This window comes from Salvelinus alpinus, chromosome 2, assembly GCF_045679555.1.
Source record: "Salvelinus alpinus chromosome 2, SLU_Salpinus.1, whole genome shotgun sequence".
Classification (NCBI taxonomy): domain Eukaryota; kingdom Metazoa; phylum Chordata; class Actinopteri; order Salmoniformes; family Salmonidae; genus Salvelinus; species Salvelinus alpinus.
The window spans coordinates 11,383,261-11,408,069 of NC_092087.1; the positions used below are offsets into that span (position 1 = coordinate 11,383,261).

A 24,809-nucleotide genomic window follows, 5' to 3' on the forward strand; every position below is an offset into this window, starting at 1 on the left:
GCGCGAGTGGAGTGAGAGAACGGCTCAGGTGAGAGACTCGTGTACGTGGGAGAAACGGAGGCATCTACTTGGATATTAAAAATCGGGACATTATCAAGGGCCATGAAATGTGACAGGCAAAAGTTACATGTGCCGTTGGGAAGATGAACTGTAAACGATATCTGAAGAAGAAACACTAGAATGATAAGTGCCAGGTGAAGGACAGGGGGGTGGTGGGAGGGGGGTCTACACACTGAGAACTATTTAGACTAAGGAAGCATTGAGGATACTGATCTTTCATTACCAGGCCACTTGTGACAGGACAACAGTGACAAAGAGGGGCTGTAAATGAGAAGAGTTATTACCGGCAATAAAATATAGTTTATAAATGTACGTTCTAACAGGGATGATGTGTGCTAAATTGAGAAGCTGGAATTAGAGTCCTAGACTCATATTAAGCACTAAGGACTGTCATTCTAAAATTGGGTTGGATCATTTCTAAAATGTTTTAGTTATGATTTGGATACAGCGAGAGAGAGTTGCTACAGAACGGTGAGGGGTGGGGGCGCTGTTAAAATGTACAGTATTTGGCAGAGAGAGTCTCCAGAAACCTTATCTCTAAGTGTCATCCTAAAGGGAGGTGGTTTGTTAGGGAATCACTGGATGATAGCTTGGGACGACCATGAACGTTTTTGTACTCAGAATTGTAATGTTAAATGGCATCAATGGGTGGTTATTATCATCAATGGGTAAGTTATTAAACATGTACTTTTTTTTCTCTTTACTTTTCAAGTCAATATATTTTTTAGGTTTCGTGGAACAATAAGAGTGATCATTGTTCCAGAGGGACTGATATGTTGACTAATTGATTTGAGAATGTTTGAGTATGTTTATAACTGTAGGAATGCATTAGGAGTAGTGACTAGTGTGTTATGGTTTAGATGTAATGATAGAGGAGTATCATTCCCAGAGACTGTATATTGTTACAGGAGATAACTCATAGGAGAGGGAGGACAGCTAACTGTACACAATATGGGGATTTAATTGAACATTATACATACCCAGATCATGGTGAGAGTAGAAGAGATAGTGGTGGCATTTCAGACACTATGGTAAACTTTCAGGACACCTGTGACTCGGTTGGATATTTTTCCCAAATCTTTCATCTTTTTCCCAATGTCTAACAGCAGGTGAACATTTGACAGATTACATGCAAGAGTTATTCTTACGGCAGTCGCTGTAGGGACAGTAACTGAAGTCGCCGTAGGGACAGTAACTGAAGTCGCCGTAGGGACAGTAACAGAAGTCGCTGTAGGGACAGTAACAGAAGTCGCTGTAGGGACAGTAACAGAAGTCGCTGTAGGGACAGTAACAGAAGGAGCCGTAGGGACAGTAACAGAAGGAGCCGTAGGGACATTAACTGAAGGAGCCGTAGGGACAGTAACTGAAGGAGCCGTAGGGACAGTAACTGAAGGAGCTGTAGGGACAGTAACTGAAGGAGCTGTAGGAACAGTAACAGAAGGAGCAGTAGGGACAGTAACTGAAGGATCTGTAGGGACAGTAACTGAAGGAGCTGTAGGGACAGTAACAGAAGGATCTGTAGGGACAGTAACTGAAGGAGCCGTAGGGACAGTAACTGAAGGAGCCGTAGGGACAGTAACTGAAGGAGCCGTAGGGACAGTAACAGAAGGAGCCGTAGGGACAGTAACTGAAGGAGCCGTAGGGACAGTAACAGAAGGATCTGTAGGGACAGTAACTGAAGGAGCCGTAGGGACAGTAACTGAAGGAGCCGTAGGGACAGTAACTGAAGGAGCCGTAGGGACAGTAACAGAAGGAGCCGTAGGGACAGTAACTGAAGGAGCCGTAGGGACAGTAACTGAAGGAGCCGTAGGGACAGTAACTGAAGGAGCTGTAGGGACAGTAACTGAAGGAGCTGTAGGAACAGTAACAGAAGGAGCAGTAGGGACAGTAACTGAAGTCGCCGTAGGGACAGTAACAGAAGTCGCTGTAGGGACAGTAACAGAAGTCGCTGTAGGGACAGTAACAGAAGGAGCCGTAGGGACAGTAACAGAAGGAGCCGTAGGGACAGTAACAGAAGGAGCCGTAGGGACATTAACTGAAGGAGCCGTAGGGACAGTAACTGAAGAAGCCGTAGGGACAGTAACTGAAGGAGCTGTAGGGACAGTAACTGAAGGAGCTGTAGGAACAGTAACAGAAGGAGCAGTAGGGACAGTAACTGAAGGATCTGTAGGGACAGTAACTGAAGGAGCTGTAGGGACAGTAACAGAAGGATCTGTAGGGACAGTAACTGAAGGAGCCGTAGGGACAGTAACTGAAGGAGCCGTAGGGACAGTAACTGAAGGAGCCGTAGGGACAGTAACTGAAGGAGCCGTAGGGACAGTAACAGAAGGAGCCGTAGGGACAGTAACTGAAGGAGCCGTAGGGACAGTAACAGAAGGAGCCGTAGGGACAGTAACAGAAGGATCTGTAGGGACAGTAACTGAAGGAGCCGTAGGGACAGTAACTGAAGGAGCTGTAGGGATAGTAACAGAAGGATCTGTAGGGACAGTAACAGAAGGATCTGTAGGGACAGTAACTGAAGGAGCCGTAGGGACAGTAACTGAAGGAGCCGTAGGGACAGTAACAGAAGGAGCCGTAGGGACAGTAACTGAAGGAGCCGTAGGGATAATAACAGAAGGATCTGTAGGGACAGTAACTGAAGGAGCCGTAGGGACAGTAACTGAAGGAGCCGTAGGGACAGTAACTGAAGGAGCCGTAGGGACAGTAACAGAAGGATCTGTAGGGACAGTAACTGAAGGAGACGTAGGGACAGTAACAGAAGTCGCTGTAGGGACAGTAACTGAAGGAGCTGTAGGGACAGTAACTGAAGGAGCTGTAGGAACAGTAACAGAAGGAGCAGTAGGGACAGTAACTGAAGGATCTGTAGGGACAGTAACTGAAGGAGCTGTAGGGACAGTAACAGAAGGATCTGTAGGGACAGTAACTGAAGGAGCCGTAGGGACAGTAACTGAAGGAGCCGTAGGGACAGTAACTGAAGGAGCCGTAGGGACAGTAACAGAAGGAGCCGTAGGGACAGTAACTGAAGGAGCCGTAGGGACAGTAACAGAAGGAGCCGTAGGGACAGTAACAGAAGGATCTGTAGGGACAGTAACTGAAGGAGCCGTAGGGACAGTAACTGAAGGAGCTGTAGGGATAGTAACAGAAGGATCTGTAGGGACAGTAACAGAAGGATCTGTAGGGACAGTAACTGAAGGAGCCGTAGGGACAGTAACTGAAGGAGCCGTAGGGACAGTAACAGAAGGAGCCGTAGGGACAGTAACTGAAGGAGCCGTAGGGATAGTAACAGAAGGATCTGTAGGGACAGTAACTGAAGGAGCCGTAGGGACAGTAACTGAAGGAGCCGTAGGGACAGTAACTGAAGGAGCCGTAGGGACAGTAACAGAAGGATCTGTAGGGACAGTAACTGAAGGAGACGTAGGGACAGTAACAGAAGTCGCTGTAGGGACAGTAACAGAAGTCGCCGTAGGGACAGTAACAGAAGGAGCCGTAGGGACAGTAACAGAAGGAGCCGTAGGGACAGTAACAGAAGGAGCCGTAGGGACATTAACTGAAGGAGCCGTAGGGACAGTAACTGAAGGAGCCGTAGGGACAGTAACTGAAGGAGCTGTAGGGACAGTAACTGAAGGAGCTGTAGGAACAGTAACAGAAGGAGCAGTAGGGACAGTAACTGAAGGATCTGTAGGGACAGTAACTGAAGGAGCTGTAGGGACAGTAACAGAAGGATCTGTAGGGACAGTAACTGAAGGAGCCGTAGGGACAGTAACTGAAGGAGCCGTAGGGACAGTAACTGAAGGAGCCGTAGGGACAGTAACAGAAGGAGCCGTAGGGACAGTAACTGAAGGAGCCGTAGGGACAGTAACAGAAGGAGCCGTAGGGACAGTAACAGAAGGATCTGTAGGGACAGTAACTGAAGGAGCCGTAGGGACAGTAACTGAAGGAGCTGTAGGGATAGTAACAGAAGGATCTGTAGGGACAGTAACAGAAGGATCTGTAGGGACAGTAACTGAAGGAGCCGTAGGGACAGTAACTGAAGGAGCCGTAGGGACAGTAACAGAAGGATCTGTAGGGACAGTAACTGAAGGAGACGTAGGGACAGTAACAGAAGTCGCTGTAGGGACAGTAACAGAAGATCGCCGTAGGGACAGTAACAGAAGGAGCTGTAGGGACAGTAACAGAAGGATCTGTAGGGACAGTAACAGAAGGATCTGTAGGGACAGTAACTGAAGGAGCCGTAGGGACAGTAACTGAAGGAGCCGTAGGGACAGTAACTGAAGGAGCTGTCGGGACAGTAACTGAAGGAGCCGTAGGGACAGTAACAGAAGGAGCTGTAGGGACAGTAACAGAAGGATCTGTAGGGACAGTAACAGAAGGATCTGTAGGGACAGTAACTGAAGGAGCCATAGGGACAGTAACTGAAGGAGCCGTAGGGACAGTAACTGAAGGAGCTGTAGGGACAGTAACTGAAGGAGCTGTAGGGATAGTAACTGAAGGAGCCGTAGGGACAGTAACAGAAGGAGCCGTAGGGACAGTAACTGAAGGAGCTGTAGGGACAGTAACTGAAGGAGCTGTAGGGATAGTAACTGAAGGAGCTGTAGGGACAGTAACTGAAGGAGCTGTAGGGACAGTAACAGAAGGATCTGTAGGGACAGTAACTGAAGGAGCCGTAGGGACAGTAACTGAAGGAGCCGTAGGGACAGTAACTGAAGGAGCCGTAGGGACAGTAACAGAAGGAGCCGTAGGGACAGTAACTGAAGGAGCCGTAGGGACAGTAACAGAAGGAGCCGTAGGGACAGTAACAGAAGGATCTGTAGGGACAGTAACTGAAGGAGCCGTAGGGACAGTAACTGAAGGAGCTGTAGGGATAGTAACAGAAGGATCTGTAGGGACAGTAACAGAAGGATCTGTAGGGACAGTAACTGAAGGAGCCGTAGGGACAGTAACTGAAGGAGCCGTAGGGACAGTAACAGAAGGAGCCGTAGGGACAGTAACTGAAGGAGCCGTAGGGATAGTAACAGAAGGATCTGTAGGGACAGTAACTGAAGGAGCCGTAGGGACAGTAACTGAAGGAGCCGTAGGGACAGTAACTGAAGGAGCCGTAGGGACAGTAACAGAAGGATCTGTAGGGACAGTAACTGAAGGAGACGTAGGGACAGTAACAGAAGTCGCTGTAGGGACAGTAACAGAAGTCGCCGTAGGGACAGTAACAGAAGGAGCCGTAGGGACAGTAACAGAAGGAGCCGTAGGGACAGTAACAGAAGGAGCCGTAGGGACATTAACTGAAGGAGCCGTAGGGACAGTAACTGAAGGAGCCGTAGGGACAGTAACTGAAGGAGCTGTAGGGACAGTAACTGAAGGAGCTGTAGGAACAGTAACAGAAGGAGCAGTAGGGACAGTAACTGAAGGATCTGTAGGGACAGTAACTGAAGGAGCTGTAGGGACAGTAACAGAAGGATCTGTAGGGACAGTAACTGAAGGAGCCGTAGGGACAGTAACTGAAGGAGCCGTAGGGACAGTAACTGAAGGAGCCGTAGGGACAGTAACAGAAGGAGCCGTAGGGACAGTAACTGAAGGAGCCGTAGGGACAGTAACAGAAGGAGCCGTAGGGACAGTAACAGAAGGATCTGTAGGGACAGTAACTGAAGGAGCCGTAGGGACAGTAACTGAAGGAGCTGTAGGGATAGTAACAGAAGGATCTGTAGGGACAGTAACAGAAGGATCTGTAGGGACAGTAACTGAAGGAGCCGTAGGGACAGTAACTGAAGGAGCCGTAGGGACAGTAACAGAAGGATCTGTAGGGACAGTAACTGAAGGAGACGTAGGGACAGTAACAGAAGTCGCTGTAGGGACAGTAACAGAAGTCGCCGTAGGGACAGTAACAGAAGGAGCTGTAGGGACAGTAACAGAAGGATCTGTAGGGACAGTAACAGAAGGATCTGTAGGGACAGTAACTGAAGGAGCCGTAGGGACAGTAACTGAAGGAGCCGTAGGGACAGTAACTGAAGGAGCTGTCGGGACAGTAACTGAAGGAGCCGTAGGGACAGTAACAGAAGGAGCTGTAGGGACAGTAACAGAAGGATCTGTAGGGACAGTAACAGAAGGATCTGTAGGGACAGTAACTGAAGGAGCCATAGGGACAGTAACTGAAGGAGCCGTAGGGACAGTAACTGAAGGAGCTGTAGGGACAGTAACTGAAGGAGCTGTAGGGATAGTAACTGAAGGAGCCGTAGGGACAGTAACAGAAGGAGCCGTAGGGACAGTAACTGAAGGAGCTGTAGGGACAGTAACTGAAGGAGCTGTAGGGATAGTAACTGAAGGAGCTGTAGGGACAGTAACTGAAGGAGCTGTAGGGATAGTAACTGAAGGAGCCGTAGGGACAGTAACAGAAGGAGCCGTAGGGACAGTAACTGAAGGAGCCGTAGGGACAGTAACTGAAGGAGCTGTAGGGACAGTAACTGAAGGATCTGTAGGGACAGTAACTGAAGGAGCCGTAGGGACAGTAACTGAAGGAGCAGTAGGGACAGTAACAGAAGGAGCCGTAGGGACAGTAACTGAAGGAGCCGTAGGGACAGTAACTGAAGGAGCCGTAGGGACAGTAACTGAAGGAGCTGTAGGGACAGTAACTACAGGATCTGTAGGGACAGTAACTGAAGGAGCCGTAGGGACAGTAACAGAAGGAGCCGTAGGGACAGTAACTGAAGGAGCTGTAGGGACAGTAACTGAAGGAGCTGTAGGGACAGTAACTGAAGGAGCTGTAGGGATAGTAACTGAAAGAGCTGTAGGGACAGTAACTGAAGGAGCTGTAGGGACAGTAACTGAAGGATCTGTAGGGACAGTAACTGAAGGAGCCGTAGGGACAGTAACTGAAGGAGCAGTAGGGACAGTAACAGAAGGAGCCGTAGGGACAGTAACTGAAGGAGCCGTAGGGACAGTAACTGAAGGAGCCGTAGGGACAGTAACTGAAGGAGCTGTAGGGACAGTAACTGCAGGATCTGTAGGGACAGTAACTGAAGGAGCCGTAGGGACAGTAACAGAAGGAGCCGTAGGGACAGTAACTGAAGGAGCCGTAGGGACAGTAACTGAAGGAGCTGTAGGGACAGTAACTGAAGGAGCTGTAGGGATAGTAACTGAAGGAGCTGTAGGGACAGTAACTGAAGGAGCTGTAGGGACAGTAACTGAAGGAGCTGTAGGGATAGTAACTGAAGGAGCCGTAGGGACAGTAACTGAAGGAGCTGTAGGGACAGTAACTGAAGGAGCCGTAGGGACAGTAACTGAAGGAGCCGTAGGGACAGTAACTGAAGGAGCCGTAGGGACAGTAACTGAAGGATCTGTAGGGACAGTAACTGAAGGAGCTGTAGGGACAGTAACTGAAGGAGCTGTAGGGACAGTAACTGAAGGAGCCGTAGGGACAGTAACTGAAGGAGCCGTAGGGACAGTAACTGAAGGAGCCGTAGAGACAGTAACTGAAGGAGCCGTAGGGACAGTAACTGAAGGCGCTGTAGGGACAGTAACTGAAGGATCTGTAGGGACAGTAACTGAAGGATCTGTAGGGACAGTAACTGAAGGAGCTGTAGGGACAGTAACTGAAGGAGCTGTAGGGACAGTAACTGAAGGAGCTGTAGGGACAGTAACTGAAGGAGCCGTAGGGACAGTAACTGAAGGAGCCGTAGGGACAGTAACAGAAGGAGCTGCAGGGACAGTAACAGAAGGAGCTGCAGGGACAGTAACTGAAGGAGCAGTACTAGTAGCGTAGGATGCTATATTGATAGCATGGACCTGGACTACTGCTCAAATGAGGGGTATTGTGAGACTATAGTCACGGGCCAGGTTTGAAGTAGCAGGGGTTACTTTAGTAGCATTGTTGGGATATCAGTTTATGAGGACTCATGTCACATGGATTGGTAGCTGGTAACTGGGACACCGATGGAAGTACAGGGGAGGCTGTTATTCAAATGTCACAAATTAGTGATCTTGCCATAACAGGAGAGTCTAGCTTGTCAGGAAATGACCCATGTGTTGCAGTGTGTATATCCTCAGGTGAAAGCAGAGATAATCAAGGGCACGGGCTGAAATCTGGAGATTGAGTGTACATCAAGATACACCAGGCGGGGGTGTTGGGACAGCGTTGGTTTGGTCCACACACACTACTCCTTACAGCACCTGCAGCGGTAAAGATCGTCATGTCTCTCCTCAGTGGGTGCATAGTTCTCAAGTGAAGTGAGGTCCAGCTGCATAATGGGTGAGCTTGAAGACACCATGACAGAGAAAGCGGAGCAAAAGAGAGAGAGACTAGATTCCATTGTAAGACATGCAGATGGGTTGGGTCTGGAAGCTACTTTAAACATGATAGTAGAGTTGGGTTAGCTGCTTTACTGGTTAATGCATCATATGAAAGAGGATAGATGTTGTGGTAATTGTTCTCTAAACAACATGCTGAAAGCATTGATGTGAAAGCATATACAGTGCTGAGTTATGTAGGGGTGTGGCATGTGGCAATGGGATGTAGGGGTGTGGCAATGGAGGAGAAGGGGAACAAGGGGAACAAGGAGAAGGGGAACAAAGTGAAAATTGACATGACTTGGGAACACCTCTCGGAACCTGGGGCCGAAAGGGGAAGACTGGGTGAAAGAATGAGGAAGCTTTTTAGGGCTTTGATTTTTGTGGAACCCAGCAGAAAGTGTCCTGGAGGCATAGAATCAGGGGAAGAGAGAGTGGGAATTGTCATGGTCTCAGACTGTGGTTTTCATGCATATATAATTATGCATAGCTTTTCACATTGTTAATACTGTTATGTTTTGTGTGACTTTTTGTTAATTTCCAAATCTTATGTTATCACTCTCTCAGGAACCAGAAGGAGAAAGTGGAGAAACAAAAAGCGTTCCATCTGACATGGAACAAGACAGCAGATACAGCTGGAATGGCATTTTGTTGTGTGATGAAAGATGGAAATAAAATTGTGTATGGTGTGATCATAGGACAGTGGTCATAAGTCTCTGAGTTTGTAAACCTCACAGGGAATGTCTGTTATCATTGCTTGTTCATTTATAATCATTTCTTTTTTTTCTTCTTTTTTTATCATGTTTTATTATCATTGTTTGTCCATTTAGAAGTAATTTCCAAGTGTATATAAATTGAACATTAGGACGCTATTGTTCCAGAGGAGGGACTGTTGTATTCTGGGTAAACTTTGAACATTGAGATATTAAAGACATGATAGATCAGACACATAGTATATAAAGGAGTGAGATCTGTAGAGAGACAGAGTGGGCTGTGGAATGTTCTGGGTGGACGGGAGAGAGTCACGGGAATGCGATAGGTGATACGAGAGGACATCTGTGGATTAGGTGAAGGAGGGGTTGAGGTCAGGAGGTCAGGTCAGATCCCCTGAAGGGAGAAATAGTGGTTTATTATCCTATTACCCTCTTCCTGTACAACCAGAAGATGTAAGGATTGTAGAGAAGGAGGAGTGTCTAGAGTGGAGTATATATACACTTGTGATGATGGGAACATGTCTTTGTCAGAATTACAGCTGTAACGACCCTTTGAGAAGAATTTAACTTGATTAAAGCTTCTCTAGTGTCCGTGAGGTAGAACAGAGGCAACAAAGACAGTACAGTATGAAGAGAGCAGAAACTGCTTCTCCAATAGAAATCCCCGATCACACTTGTAGGCGATGTTATGACAACGTTGGCTAGCTAAGCTCACGCTCAGAAACGCTTCATCGGGTCTAACGGTCGTCTCGCACCGAACTGAGCATGTGCAGCCCATCAAAGGCAGTCCCCCGATATAAAGTGGAAAACGTGTGAGTTTGTTGGAGTAATAACATGTTCGACTACTTAAGACATTCGCTCGAATCTACGTTGTACCTTTAGATTTCGATAAAATGAACAACTAAGGAAGAATTGTTCACTTCTCTCATTGACTTGTCAAACCCCAAACCCCGGCCTGGTCTGCTTGGTCTGTCTTACAAGCGTTCCCGTAAGACTCTGGGTTCAGAAACTCTGTGGAAGCAACGTCTGTATAGCTCAACAAATTCCCATGATTCAATGCTATGTTCGGTCCGAACAGCTAGCTAAAATGGCTGTGGAAAAAATAAGATTTCAGCTAATAGGGAGAAGTATCTAACAAAATAACTACATTATGGCATTCACTAATCAAACACTATTTACATACAATAGAAATGTGGGTACATTTGTGGACCAAATTCTAACTAATATATTCAAACAACTGGATTAGAGGAGTTGACTTAAAATATGAAGGCTTAGATGTAGATACGTACAAACGTGAAGCGGAACCACTTCTTCATATCAAAATAGTTAATTTAGATGAAGTGTCAAAAGGTAGTGACGATTCAGTCAACCACGACGGCTTCAGGTGTCAGGCGTCCCTTGACAAAGAGATTCCTACTTCAGTTGGACTCCCTAAAGAATAAACCAATGTGTTGCTCACCTCTGTTGGCCATGGCGGTCTCGATGATGTCCAGGGTAGGGTCATCTTCACACAGGTCATAGGGCATGTTGCCGTCAGAGTTCACCGCTAACAGATCCGCTCCACTGGGTAACGTAAGGGATACATATAAAAGTGTGGCTCAGTTGGTAAAAGCATGGCGCTACCAACCCTAAGGTCGTGGGTTCCATTTCTAATGGAATCACTTACTCATGCTTAAGCGTCATACATTTTATAAAGATATACAGAATGAGCAGAAACATGCATATACAGCTGATGAGGACTTTGACCAGATAATATACAGGTAACTGACAAAATAAAGGAAATACTTGAGTAACTAAGGGATACGAAGTATATTGATAATTAAGCAAATATTGTTAATTAAGCAATTAAAACAGATTGTGGTCATGTATAGAAATGATTATTTATTATTTGGGGGTTTGTGCTATCCGGGATTCCTTGGGAAGTACTTACCCCATTGAAGTACACATTTAAAATGGCTAACGTAATAATAGTAATAGTTATGTTATTTATGAGGATCCCCATTATCCGCTGCAAAAGCATCAGATACTCTTCCTGGGGTCCACATGAAACATGACATAATACATAGTACAGGACATTACTAGTCCAGGACTGAAATACATTTAAAACACATCGCCTACATGTCAGTACATACACACAACATCTAGGTCTAATAAATACTGTAGTACAGAGCACATTACAATACAGTCCCTTCTGTGCAGAAAGGTGTTCTTTTATCTGTTTTTTTAAAAACTGGTTATATACAGTTGAAGTCGGAAGTTTATATACACATAGGTCATTAAAACTCGTTTTTCAACCACTCCACAAATGTCTTGTTAACAAATTATAGTTTTGGCAAGTCGGTTAGGACATCTACTTTGTGCATGACACAGGTAATTTTTTCAACAATTGTTTACAGACATATTATTTCACTTATAATTCACTGTATCACAATTCCAGTGGGTCAGAAGTTTACATACACTAAGTTGACTGTACCTTTAAACAGCTTAGAAAATTCCAGAAAATGATGTCATGGCTTTAGAAGCTTCTGATGGGCTAATTGACATAATTTGAGTCAATCGGAGGTGTACCTGTGGATGTATTTCAAGGCCTACTTACAAACTCAGTGCCTCTTTGCTTGACATCATGGGAAAATCAAAAGAAATCAGCCAAGACCTAAGAAAAAAAAATTGTAGACCTCCACAAGTCTGGTTCATCCTTGTGAGCAATTTCCAAACGCCTGAAGGTACCACGTTCATGTATACAAACAATAGTTTGCAAGTATAAACACCATGGGACCACGCAGCCGTCCGACCGCTCAGGAAGGAGACGCGTTCTGTCTCCTAGAGATGAACGTACTTTGGTCCGAAAAGTGCAAATCAATCCCAGAACAACAGCAAAGGACCTTGTGAAGATGCTGGAGGAAACAGGTACAAAAGTATCTATATCCACAGTAAAACGAGTCCTATATCGACATAACCTGAAAGGCCGCTCAGCAAGGAAGAAGCCACTGCTTCAAAACCGCCATAAAAAAGCCAGACTACGGTTTGCAATTGCACATGGGGACAAAGATCGTACTTTTTCGAGAAATGTCCTCTGGTCTAATGAAACAAAAATAGGACTGTTTGGTCATAATGACCATCGTTATGTTTGGAGGAAAAATAGGGAGGCTTGCAAGCTGAAGAACACCATCCCAACCGTGAGATGGCACACCACTGGGCTCAAACTCACGAGGATCAGAGCCAATGAGCACTGCTTAGACCACGGCCCCACGGCAGTTCACAATTCAAGCAGGGAGAGTACTTGATGATCGAGGTTAATGGAAACAGTGCATTGTTTTTTATCATTTTATTTTGAGCCTTCCACCCAAACCACAGCCCTAACCATTTTAATTCATATCTAAACTTAACCCTTTGAGTCGTTTCTGTTGTAACCCTGTATCCAGGCGGAATCAAATGGGTAAAAAATGTACGTTAATCCAATTACGGCAAATTTGGAATTGAAACTATGAGACAAGGTTGCTGAGTCACTAGATCTCAACCCAAATGAACACTTCTGGCAGATTCTGGAGCGGTGTCTAATACAGTGTTTCCCACCACCATCAACAAAACACCAAATGATTGAATTTCTCGTGGAAGAACGGTGTCTCATCCCTACAATAGAGTTCCAGACACTTGTAGTATCTATGCCAAGGCGCCGTGATGCTGTTCTGGCGGCTCGTGGCACAACGCCCTATTAAGACACTATGTTGGTGTTTCCTTTATTTTTGGCAGTTACCTGTAGATCTGACATAAATAAACAAATACAAGACATATATATGGACAGCTGAAATGTTATATGTAATCAGCAATTATTCAACTTTGTAGAGCCAGTATCTTACTGTTGTATGAGGACCTTGACCAATCCTGCATGTCCACAGGTGGCAGCAGCGTGTAGCGGCGTCCACAGTTCATTGTCCTTGGCGTTTACACTGGCTCCACGATTCAACATGATCTTCACCATCTCCTCATAGTTATCAATACAGCACTAGAGAGAGAGAGAGAGAGAGAGAGAGAGAGAGAGAGAGAGAGAGAGAGAGAGAGAGAGAGAGAGAGAGAGAGAGAGAGAGAGAGAGAGAGAGAGAGAGAGAGAGAGAGAGAGAGAGAGAAGAGAAGAGAAGAGAGAGAGAGGAGAAAGAGAGAGAGAAGAGAGAGAGAAGAGAGACAGAGAGACAGAGAGAGCGAGAAGAGAGAGCGAGAAGAGAGACAGAGACAGAGAGAGCGAGAAGAGAGAGCGAGAAGAGAGAGCGTGAAGAGAGAGAAGAGAGGAGAGAGAAGAGAGATAAATAAAAATGGTTTAGTATTCAGAAACCAATTTATGAAAATTGATGCTCTATTGAAAAAGGGCCAGGAGTATCTTCTGCATTTGGTCTCAGAGAAATTCAGTACACACATAGGGAGGTTTACAACAGATTGTTTTAAGAGAAAAGGTATAAATACAGCTCACCTAGAGTAATGTACCTTGATGTAACTAGGCCCTTTAGAATCTATGAGACCGTTGCTCTGAATCTCAAATCTAATATAGAAAAGTCTTTATAAAACAGTGTAGTCCACAGACATTAGTACACAATACATTTGGCATCACAGCAATGTAACTTTTGGACTTCTCCACTACTGTGTGGGTTGTGTTAGTTCTTTAAGAGCAGGATGTACTAAAACGGAAACATAATAAAAGAAAAACACTTCTGCTGCTCAGCTCGACCCACAGTGTGATTACAGGGTGTGAACAGAGGTTTTCCATGACAGCCAATACGTGTTCTGAAAAGAAGTTTTCTCCATCAGAAATAATTGGAGCTAGCTAATGTTATGGAGAAGTGGCATTGTGACAGGCTGTACAGAGACAGGGGATAGACAAAGAGCATCGAGATCAGACATTCTATGTAGCAAACCTTCAAAAAGACAATACACGTAAGGTATATAACCCATTACTCTACGGTAATGGAGCTAGACTAGACTTCAGTGTGTTCTCAGGGGATATTCCCCTTCTGTCTGTCTGTGAGAGACTAGCTTAATAACTTCCTTATCGGTCTTGAGAAGCAGAACAACGGTATGACACACTGAAGAAGAGCTGGCGGTGCTTGTTTCTGTACTTCCTGTGTGTCTGTGTATCCGTGTGTGTGAAAGAGAGAACTGTCTGACAGCAGAAGAGATGAAGCAACAAAGGCCCACAGTGTCGGTAGGGCTAGGTGAAGTAACGTAAATTATAGCTACAGTGGAAAATCGTTTCTTTCTAAACTGAATGTACCAGGAAGTAACTATTGTTACCACACTATCTCCTATCAATACCAGGGAAATACTAGTGGAAACAGTATCCAGTCTTATCTGAAGTGACACCACACTAGGTTAAGGTTAGGGTTACAGGTTAGGGTTAGGGTTATGGTATGGGTAAAGGTTTCGGGGGTTTAAGTAAAGTAAATTTTAGGTCCCCACAAGGACAGCCCCCAGCCTTGCTCTCTCCTCTCTCCCCCAGCCTTGCTCTCTCTCCTCTCTCCCCCATCCTCGCTCTCTCTCCTCTCTCCCCCCATCCTTGCTCTCTCTCCTCTCTCCCCCCAGCCTTGCTCTCTCCTCTCTCCCCCAGCCTTGCTCTCTCTCCTCTCTCCCCCCACCTTGCGCTCTCCTCTCTCCCCCCACCTTGCGCTCTCCTCTCTCCCCCACCTTGCTCTCTCCTCTCCCCCCATCCTTGCTCTCTCTCCTCTCTCCCCCCACCTTGCGCTCTCCTCTCTCCCCCAGCCTTGCTCTCTCTCCTCTCTCCCCCCACCTTGCTCTCTCTCCTCTCTCCCCCCACCTTGCTCTCTCCTCTCGCCCCCAGCCTTGCTCTCTCTCCTCTCTCCCCCCACCTTGCTCTCTCCTCTCTCCCCCCACCTTGCTCTCTCTCCTCTCTCCCCCAGCCTTGCTCTCTCTCCTCTCTCCCCCCACCTTGCTCTCTCTCCTCTCTCCCCCAGCCTTGCTCTCTCTCCTCTCTCCCCCCGGCCTTGCTCTCTCTCCTCTCTCCCGCAGCCTTGCTCTCTCTCCTCTCTCCCCCAGCCTCCAGCCTTGCTCTCTCTCCTCTCTCCCCCCTCCTTGCTCTCTCTCCCCCAGCTTTGCTCTCTCTCCCCCAGCCTTGCTCCCTCTCCTCTCTCCTCCAGCCTTCCTTTCTCTCCCAGCCCTTCTCTCTCTCCTCTCTCCCCCAGCCCTGCTCTCTCCTCTCTCCTCCAGCCTTCCTCTCTTCCCCCAGCCCTGCTCTCTCCTCTCTCCTCCAGCCTTCCTCTCTTCCCCCAGCCCCCAGCCTTGCTCTCTCTCCTCTCTCCTCCAGCCTTCCTCTCTTCCCCCAGCCTTCCTTTCTCCCCCAGCCTTGCTCTCTCCTCCAGCCTGCCTCTCTTCCCCCAGCCCCCAGCCTTCCTTTCTCCCCCAGCCCCCAGCCTTGCTCTCTCCTCTCTCCTCCAGCCTTCCTCTCTCCCCCAGCACCCAGCAACACAGCCAGGGTTGTTAATCATAATCAGCCCCTTTGTAAGGCAGGCCTTCATGTCTAAATACTTTGCATGGGGAGTTATGAAAGACACATTATTTCCTTCCCAGGTTGATTCATTGTCTTAGTGCTGGGAGAGGGATACAGTGGGGGAGGCAGGCTACAGGAGTATTACAGGGGAAGGCTCGGGAGATTAGCCTAACAGCTAGCATGTGGGCTCAAATATGTGGGTTTTAAAGACGGGTCTTATGGTAATATTAACGGTGGGCTAGCCAAGCTGTTATCCAGACAACGGTCAATTATTTTGACATGGACATGGTTGGGTTTGTCTGTGCCTAGCTCACAAACGGCAGATTGAGAGTTTATTCAATCATGAGAATACAAATGCAACATTGACATTGTAAACCAGGTTGAACTACATTTTCAACCAGTTACTAGGGCTGTATTATTGTAAAATATTTGGTAGGCCTACTCATGTATTTTACGTCACTGTTTCCATTAGTATTTCCCTGGTATTGATAGGAGATAGTGTGGTAACAATAGTTACTTCCTGGTTCTTTCAGTTTAAAAGAAACGATTTTCCACTGTAGCTATAATTTACGTTACTTCACCTAGCCCTACCGACACCGTGGGCCTTTGTTGCTTCATCTCTTCTGCTGTCAGACAGTTCTCTCTTTCACACACACACACACCACAGAGAGGGAGAGCATTGGTTAGCTGCTAGCTAATATAGAGGTGCAGTAGCTTGGTGTCACAGGGCTAACTGTTTCATTGAGTCTAGTAGTTTAGATCCCGACTAGATAGGAAGCACATTAACATTCATCAAAAGAGAAAGGCTAAATTATAAATATAATAACACCCCCACAAGTTCCCACTAACACAAGGACGTTCACAGTCTCTGCAGCAGGTTGAGAATAACACAACACTAGTGTGTGTTCCTCACGTATGTTCATGCACAATCAATTGGCCAGATTTTTCTCCAGAGGACCACAATTGGATGTAAGTTATTGTATGATACTTTCATGTTATCTTCTGGGATTTAATATAATCTCTTTGTCTACACATGCAAGTCTTTTCTAACCCCAGAAATAACAACAACAACAAAAAATCAAACAAATCAATGTGCTCCCATATTGGAGGCCCAATCCCCTGTCGACACATGACACCCATGGTACAGAATAATGTCCCAGTGAGAGAGTAGAACCAAGACATTAACACACACACACTTTGAGGTGAGGTGCTGACCATATAATTGGAACGATTCACTTAATTTATGCTACTGACAGACCAGCGGAACATATAAATCTCAGAAAATATAGTCGCCCCCTCTTCCCTTCACATTAAAACATCTCACAGGAAATGAAGTTTGAGGTGGCAGCTTCGCTTCTAGTTCTTAGGAAACTGTGCAGTATTTTGTTTTGTAATGTATTATTTCTTACATTGTTAGCCCAGAAAACATTAAGTGTTATTACATACAGCCGGGAAGAACTATTGGATATCAGAGACGTCAACTTAACAGCACAACCAGCACTATGACCAGGAATACAACTTTCCCAAAGCGGATCCTTTGTCTGCATCTCCCAGGCCATTTGAACTGATTCCAGAGGCCGACCCAAAACAACGCTGCCGGAGGAGAGGGTGCATGAGCGGTCTTCTAATGAGGCTTCGGATGTGCGCGCACCACCCACCGCTTCTGAGTATATTACTCGCTAATGTCCATTCCCTAGTTAACAAAGTTGACAAAATTAGGGCAGGAGTTGCTTTCCAAAGAGATATCCGGGATTGTAACATGTCGGAGTCCGTACAGCCAAAGGGATTTTCAGTGCTTCGCGGCAACAGGAACAAACATCTCTCCGGTAAGAAGAAGGGCGGGGGTGTATGTTTCATGATTAACGACTCATGGTGTAATTGTAACAACATACAAGAACTCAAGTCTTTTTGTTCACCTGACCTAGAATTCCTCACAATCAAATGCCGACCGTATTATCTTCCAAGAGAACTCTCCTCGGTTATCGTCACAGCCGTGTATATCCCCGCAAGTGGATGCCATCAAGGAACTTCACTGGACTTTATGCAAACTGGAAACCGTATATCCTGAGGCTGCATTTATTGTAGCTGTGGATTTTAACAAAGCTAATCTGTCACGATCGTCTTGATATGAGTGAGAGGACCAAGGCGCAGCATGATATGAATACATCTTCTTTTTTATTATATTGAAGACGGAACACGAAACACTTATTCAAACTAACAAAACAACAAACGACCGTGAAACTACAAACGCAAGTGCACACACAAACTACTTACGTTCGACATAGACTAGACATAAACAATGACCCACAACAGCTAAAGCCTATGGCTGTCTTAAATATGGCTCCCAATCAGAGACAACAGTAACCAGCTGTCTCTAATTGGGAACCCATTCAGGCAACCATAGACTTTCCTAGACAACTACACACAACACTAAACCATCTATACTCCTTAACCCTCTAAACCATACAACCCCCTAGACAATACAAAAACACATACTTCATGATGTCACACCCTGACCTGACTAAAATAATAATGAACACAAAGATAACTAAGGCCAGGGTGTGACATAACCCCCCCCTTAAGGTGCGAACTCCGGGCGCACCAGCATCAAGTCTAGGGGAGGGTCTGGGTGGGCGTCTGTCCACGGTGGCGGCTCTGGCACTGGTCGTGGTCCCCACCCCACCATAGTCACTACCCGCTTACTTAACCCCACTGGAATAAGGGGCAGCACCGGACTAAGTGGCAGCACCGGACTAAGGGGCAGCACCGTACTAAGGGGCAGCACCGTACTAAGGGGCAGCACCAGGATAAGGGGCAGCACCAGAATAAGGGGCAGCACCAGGCTGAAGGGCAGCACCGTACTGAATGGCGGATCCTGGCTGGCTGGCTCTGGCGGATCCTGGCTGGCTGGCGGATCCTGGCTGGACGGCTCTGGCGGATCCTGGCTGGACGGCTCTGGCGGATCCTGGCTGGACGGCTCTGGCGGATCCTGGCTGGACGGCTCATGACTGGCTGACGGATCTGGCTGCTCATGGCTGGCTGACGGATCTGGCTGCTCATGGCTGGCTGACGGATCTGGCTGCTCATGGCTGGCTGACGGATCTGGCTGCTCATGGCTAGCTGACGGATCTGGCTGCTCATGGCTGGCTGACGGATCTGGCTGCTCATGGCTGGCTGACGAATCTGGCTGCTCATGGCTGGCTGACGGATCTGGCTGCTCATGGCTGGCTGACGGCTCTGGCAGATCCTGTCTGGTTGGCGGCTCTGGCAGATCCTGTCTGGTTGGCGGCTCTGGCAGATCTTGTCTGGTTGGCGGCTCTGGCAGATCCTGTCTGGTTGGCGGCTCTGGCAGATCCTGTCTGGTTGGCGGCTCTGGCAGATCCTGTCTGGTTGGCGGCTCTGGCAGATCCTGACTGACGAATGGCTCTAGCGGCTCCTGACTGACTAACGGCTCTGACTGCTCGGGACAGACGGGCGGCTCTAATGGCTCGGGACAGACGGATGGCTCAGACGGCGCTGGGGAGACGGATGGCTCAGATGGCGCTGGGCAGACGGATGGCTCAGATGGCACTGGGCAGACGGATGGCTCTGGCCGGATGAGGCGCACTGTAGGCCTGGTGCGTGGTGCCGGAACTGGAGTCACCGGGCTAAGGACACGCACCTTCAGGCTAGTGCGGGGAGAAGGAACAGGGCATACTGGACCCTGGGAGCGCACATTAGGCCTAGTGCGTGGTGCCGGAACTGGTGGTCCCGGACTGGGGACACGCATCTCAGGGCTAGTGCGGGGAGCAGCAACAGGACGCACAGGACTCTGGGGACACACAGGAGGCTTGGTGCGTAGTTTAGGCACTGGTGGTAAAGGGCTGGAGACACGCACCATAGGACTAGTGCGTGGAGGAGGCACTGGTGGTACTGGACTGGGGCGGGGAGGTGGCGCCGGAAATACCGGACTGTGCAGGCGTACTGGTTCCCTTGAACACCGAGCCTGCCCAACCTTACCTGGTTGAATGCTCCCCGTCGCCCGACCAGTGCGGGGAGGTGGAATAACCCGCACCGGGCTATGTAGGCGAACCGGGGACACCATGCGTAAGGCTGGTGCCATGTAAGCCGGCCCGAGGAGACGTACTGGTGGCCAGATATGTAGGGCCGGCTTCATGACATCCGGCTCAATGCCCAATCTAGCCTTACCAGTGCGGGGAGGTGGAATAACCCGCACCGGGCTATGAACACGTACAGGAGACACCGTGCGCTCTATTGCGTAACACGGTGTCCGCCCGTACTCCCGCTCTCCACGGTTAGCCTGGGAAGTGGGCGCAGGTCTCCTACCTGCCCTCGGCCCACTACCTCTTAGCCCCCCCCAAGAAATTTTTGGGTAGTACTCGCGGGCTTCCAGCCTTGCCTCCGTGCTGCCTCCTCATATCGCCTCCTCTCGGCTTTCGCTGCCTCCAGCTCTTCACGAGGGAGGCGATATTCTCCCGGTTGTGCCCAAGGTCCCTTTCCATCTAATATCTCCTCCCATGTCCATGAATCCTTGATGCCTTGATCCTGTTGCCGCTTGTCATGCTGCTTGATCCGGGTTTGGTGGGTCATTCTGTCACGGTCGTCTTGATATGAGTGAGAGGACCAAGGCGCAGCATGATATGAATACATCTTCTTTTTTACTATATTGAAGACGGAACACGAAACACTTATTCAAACTAACAAAACAACAAACGACCGTGAAACTACAAACGCAAGTGCACACACAAACTACTTACGTTCGACATAGACTAGACATAAACAATGACCCACAACAGCTAAAGCCTATGGCTGTCTTAAATATGGCTCCCAATCAGAGACAACAGTAACCAGCTGTCTCTAATTGGGAACCCATTCAGGCAACCATAGACTTTCCTAGACAACTACACACAACACTAAACCATCTATACTCCTTAACCCTCTAAACCATACAACCCCCTAGACAATACAAAAACACATACTTCATGATGTCACACCCTGACCTGACTAAAATAATAATGAACACAAAGATAACTAAGGCCAGGGTGTGACATAATCTGAGAACAAGGCTACCTAAATTCTATCAGCATATTGATTGCAGTACACAAGCGAGTAACTCACTCGACCACTGCTACTCTAACTTCCACGATGCATACAAGGCCCTCCCCCGCCCTCCTTTTGGCAAATCTGACCATGACTCCATCTTGTTTCTCCCCTCTTATAGGCAGAAACTAAAACAGGAAGCACCCGCGCTTAGGTCTATCCAACACTGTTCTGACCAATCGGATTCCACGCTTCAAGATTGCTTCGATCACGTTCTGCTTCGATCCACTCCGTTGATCCTCAACACTGGGGCCCCACAAGGGTGCGTTCTCAGCCCTCTCCTGTACTCCCTGTTCACCCACGACTGCATGGCCATGTACGCCTCCAACTCAATCATCAGGTTTGCAGACAGTAGTGGGCTTGATTACCAACAACAAGCCTACAGGGAGGTGTGTGGCAGATGAATCAGAATTAGTTGGGTAACATAGATAATTAAGATGTCTTATCTGCATAATATGCTGATGTGATATACTTGTTATTAGAATGTATCCCTTCGGACTCTGGTGTTGGCAGTTGCACTTCTTCCCTCAGCTGGGGCTCAGTCACCTGGGGCTCAGTCACCTGGGGCTCAGTCACCTGGGGCCCAGTCACCTGGGGCCCAGTCACCTGGGGCCCAGAGAAGGGAGAGGTCAGACTTGTCTTTTACATGTCTCTGGTGCTATGCAGAATATCAGAAAGGGAAGAGGACAGGATGGAACATTGTCTTCATATGTGAATGTGTCTTTACCTATTCTTAAACCATGTGAAGGGATGGAGTGATTAATGGGGAACCAATTACTTGTCTCCACAATGTCTGTGCGCAAGTCACTCGCTCCTTTGGCATTGGGGGGAGGTGTATGGCAGTGTATGGAACCATTGTATGTCCTCTCTGATGTTGCACTTATCCTGGGTATATATATATATATATATATATATATATATACAGTGGGGAGAACAAGTATTTGATACACTGCCGATTTTGCAGGTTTTCCTACTTACAAAGCATGTAGAGGTCTGTAATTTTTATCATAGGTACACTTCAACTGTGAGAGACGGAATCTAAAACAAAAATCCTGAAAATCACATTGTATGATTTTTAAGTAATTAATTAGCATTTTATTGCATGACATAAGTATTTGATACATCAGAAAAGCAGAACTTAATATTTAGTACAGAAACTTTTGTTTGCAATTACAGAGATCATACATTTCCTGTAGTTCTTGACCAGGTTTGCACACACTGCAGCAGGGATTTTGGCCCACTCCTCCATACAGACCTTCTCCAGATCCTTCACGTTTCGGGGCTGTCGCTGGGCAATACGGACTTTCAGCTCCCTTCAAAAATGTTCTATTGGGTTCAGGTCTGGAGACTGGCTAGGCCACTCCAGGACCTTGAGATGCTTCTTACGGAGCCACTCCTTAGTTACCATGGCTGTGTGTTTCAGGTCGTTGTCATGCTGGAAGACCCAGCCACGACCCATCTTCAATGCTCTTACTGAGGGAAGGAGGTTGTTGGCCAAGATCTCACGATACATGGCCCCATCCATCCTCCCCTCAATACGGTGCAGTCGTCCTGTCCCCTTTGCAGAAAAGCATCCCCAAAGAATGATGTTTCCACCTCCGTGCTTCACGGTTGGGATGGTGTTCTTGGGGTTGTACTCATCCTTCTTCTTCCTCCAAACACGGCGAGTGGAGTTTAGACCAAAAAGCTCTATTTTTGTCTCATCAGACCACATGACCTTCTCCCATTCCTCCTCTGGATCATCCAGATGGTCATTGGCAAACTTCAGACGGGCCTGGACATGCGCTGGCTTGAGCAGGGGGACCTTATGTGCGCTGCAGGATTTTAATCCATGACGGCGTAGTGTGTTACTAATGGTTTTCTTTGAGACTGTGGTCCCAGCTCTCTTCAGGTCATTGACCAGGTCCTGCCATGTAGTTCTGGGCTGATCCCTCACCTTCCTCATGATCATTGATGCCCCACGAGGTGAGATCTTGCATGGAGCCCCAGACCGAGGGTGATTGACCGTCATCTTGAACTTCTTCCATTTTCTAATAATTGCGCCAACAGTTGTTGCCTTCTCACCAAGCTGCTTGCCTATTGTCCTGTAGCACATCCCAGCCTTGTGCAGGTCTACAATTTTATCCCTGATGTCCTTACACAGCTCTCTGGTCTTGGCCATTGTGGAGAGGTTGGAGTCTGTTTGATTGAGTGTGTGGACAGGTGTCTTTTATACAGGTAACAAGTTCAAACAGGTGCAGTTAATACAGGTAATGAGTGGAGAACAGGAGGGCGTCTTAAAGAAAAACTAACAGGTCTGTGAGAGCCGGAATTCTTACTGGTTGGTAGGTGATCAAATACTTATGTCATGCAATAAAATGCTAATTAATTACTTAAAAATCATACAATGTGATAATCAGGATTTTTGTTTTAGATTCCGTCTCTCACAGTTTAAGTGTACCTATGATAAAAATTACAGACCTCTACATGCTTTGTAAGTAGGAAAACCTGCAAAATCGGCAGTGTATCAAATACTTGTTCTCCCCACTGTATATATATATATATATATATATATATATATATATATATCCTAGTGTATGACCTAGAGACTCACTCCCCTCAGTGAGCTTGTCCAGGAGTGGGGTCAAGAAGGGTTTTTATTTGAGATGGGAGTATCTAGAGTTGACAATTGAGTTATGCCATTGGATGAGTTGGTGTTTTTGTGCTATGAAGTACCAGGAACGGGATTAGAACCTCGTCTTAGGGACCAAACTGAACGATAGTTTATAGCGAATGCTATCTGGCTACGGGATACTCCTTTCTCATTATAAAGTCTTCCTTTGTGAACTGTTCATAATATTTGTTGTTCGTCATGTAGGTTGAAAGGGGTGTATCTTGGTTATAAAAGATCTTTGTACTTTTGTTTTGCCACTCTCAACGGTTCATTAGAAATAGGGAATCGATGATAGTAGGTGCTATTGCAAAGCTCTTATTATTAAAGATGTAGTTTAAGTATAACTCTGACTGGTGTGTGAAGTTTGTCTCTCTCTTCATTTGGTAATACAGAAATGAACCACCACGGGTGAGGGCCCTCGGAGTGTGGTGTCAGGAAACTAACCTCTCACTCAATGTCAACAAAACAAAGGAGATGATCGTGGACTTCAGGAAACAGCAACGGGAGCACCCCCCTATCCACATTGATGGGACAGCAGTGGAGAAGGGGGAACGTTTAAAGTTCCTCAGCGTACACATCACCGACAAACTGAAATGGTCCACGCACACAGACAGCGTGGTGAAGAAGGTGCAGCAGCGCCTCTTCAACCTCGGGAAGCTGAAAAATGTTGGCTTGTCACCGAAAACCCTCACTAAACTTTTACAGGTGCACAATTGAGAGCATCCTGTCGGACTGTATCACCGCCTGGTACGGCAACTGCACCGCCCTCAACCGCAGGGCTCTCCAGAGGGTGGTGCGGTCTGCACAACGCATCACTGGGGGAAAACTACCTGCCCTCCAGGACACCAGGACACATACAGCACCCGATGTCACAGGAAGGCCAAAAAGATAATCAAGGACAATAACCACCTGAGCCACTGCATGTTCACCCCGCTACCATCCAGAAGGCGAGGTCAGTACAGGTGCATCAAGGCTGGGACAGAGAGATAGAAGCTGTTTTTCAATCTCAAGGCCATCAGACTGTTAAACAGCCATCACTAACACAGAGAGGCTGCTGCCTACATACAGACTTAATCATTGGCAACTTTAATAAATGGATCACTAGTCACTTTAATAATGCCACTTTAATAATATTTACATATCTCACATTACTTATCTCATATGTATATACTGTATCCTTCACCATCTATTCTTTACTATGTATTGCATCTTAGCCGCTTTGTCACTGCTCATCCATATATTTTATACTTATATATTCTCATCCCATTCCTTTACTAGATTGTGTGTATTAGGTTTTGTTGTGGAATTGTTAGATATTACCTGTTATACTGTGCAGATACTGGTGCACTGTCAGATCTAGAAGCATAAGCATTTCCCAACAACATCTGCTAAACATGTGTATGTGACCAATAAAATTTGATTTGAATAAGAGAGGAGAGAGAGAAGAGAGAGAGAGGAGTAGGGGGAGAGAAGAGAGAGAGGAGTAGGGGGAGAGAAGAGTGAGAGGAGTAGGGGGAGA

The 24,809-nt window shown here is 47.1% G+C and overlaps 2 protein-coding genes across 3 annotated transcripts in view; one reads left to right on the top strand and one right to left on the bottom strand.

Annotated features, from left to right (window-relative positions):
* The window catches only part of LOC139553842 (protein phosphatase 1 regulatory inhibitor subunit 16B-like), a 176,170-nt gene that overhangs the window by 41,366 nt on the left and 109,995 nt on the right, over positions 1–24,809 (bottom strand). For both annotated transcript variants that reach the window (XM_071366579.1, XM_071366587.1), the window contains exons 4-5: positions 12,905–13,050; positions 10,507–10,610 (exon numbers count right to left, since the gene is read on the bottom strand). In XM_071366579.1, coding sequence (XP_071222680.1) covers positions 10,507–10,610; positions 12,905–13,050 — 250 coding nt within the window. The remainder of the gene's footprint in view (positions 1–10,506; positions 10,611–12,904; positions 13,051–24,809) is intronic.
* LOC139551751 (putative per-hexamer repeat protein 5) lies at positions 725–9,032 on the top strand. The gene is made up of 3 exons (XM_071363064.1): positions 725–728; positions 6,498–8,296; positions 8,902–9,032. Exons 1-2 carry the CDS (start codon positions 725–727, stop codon positions 7,808–7,810), a joined length of 1,317 nt encoding a protein of 438 aa, XP_071219165.1. The 3' UTR covers positions 7,811–8,296; positions 8,902–9,032.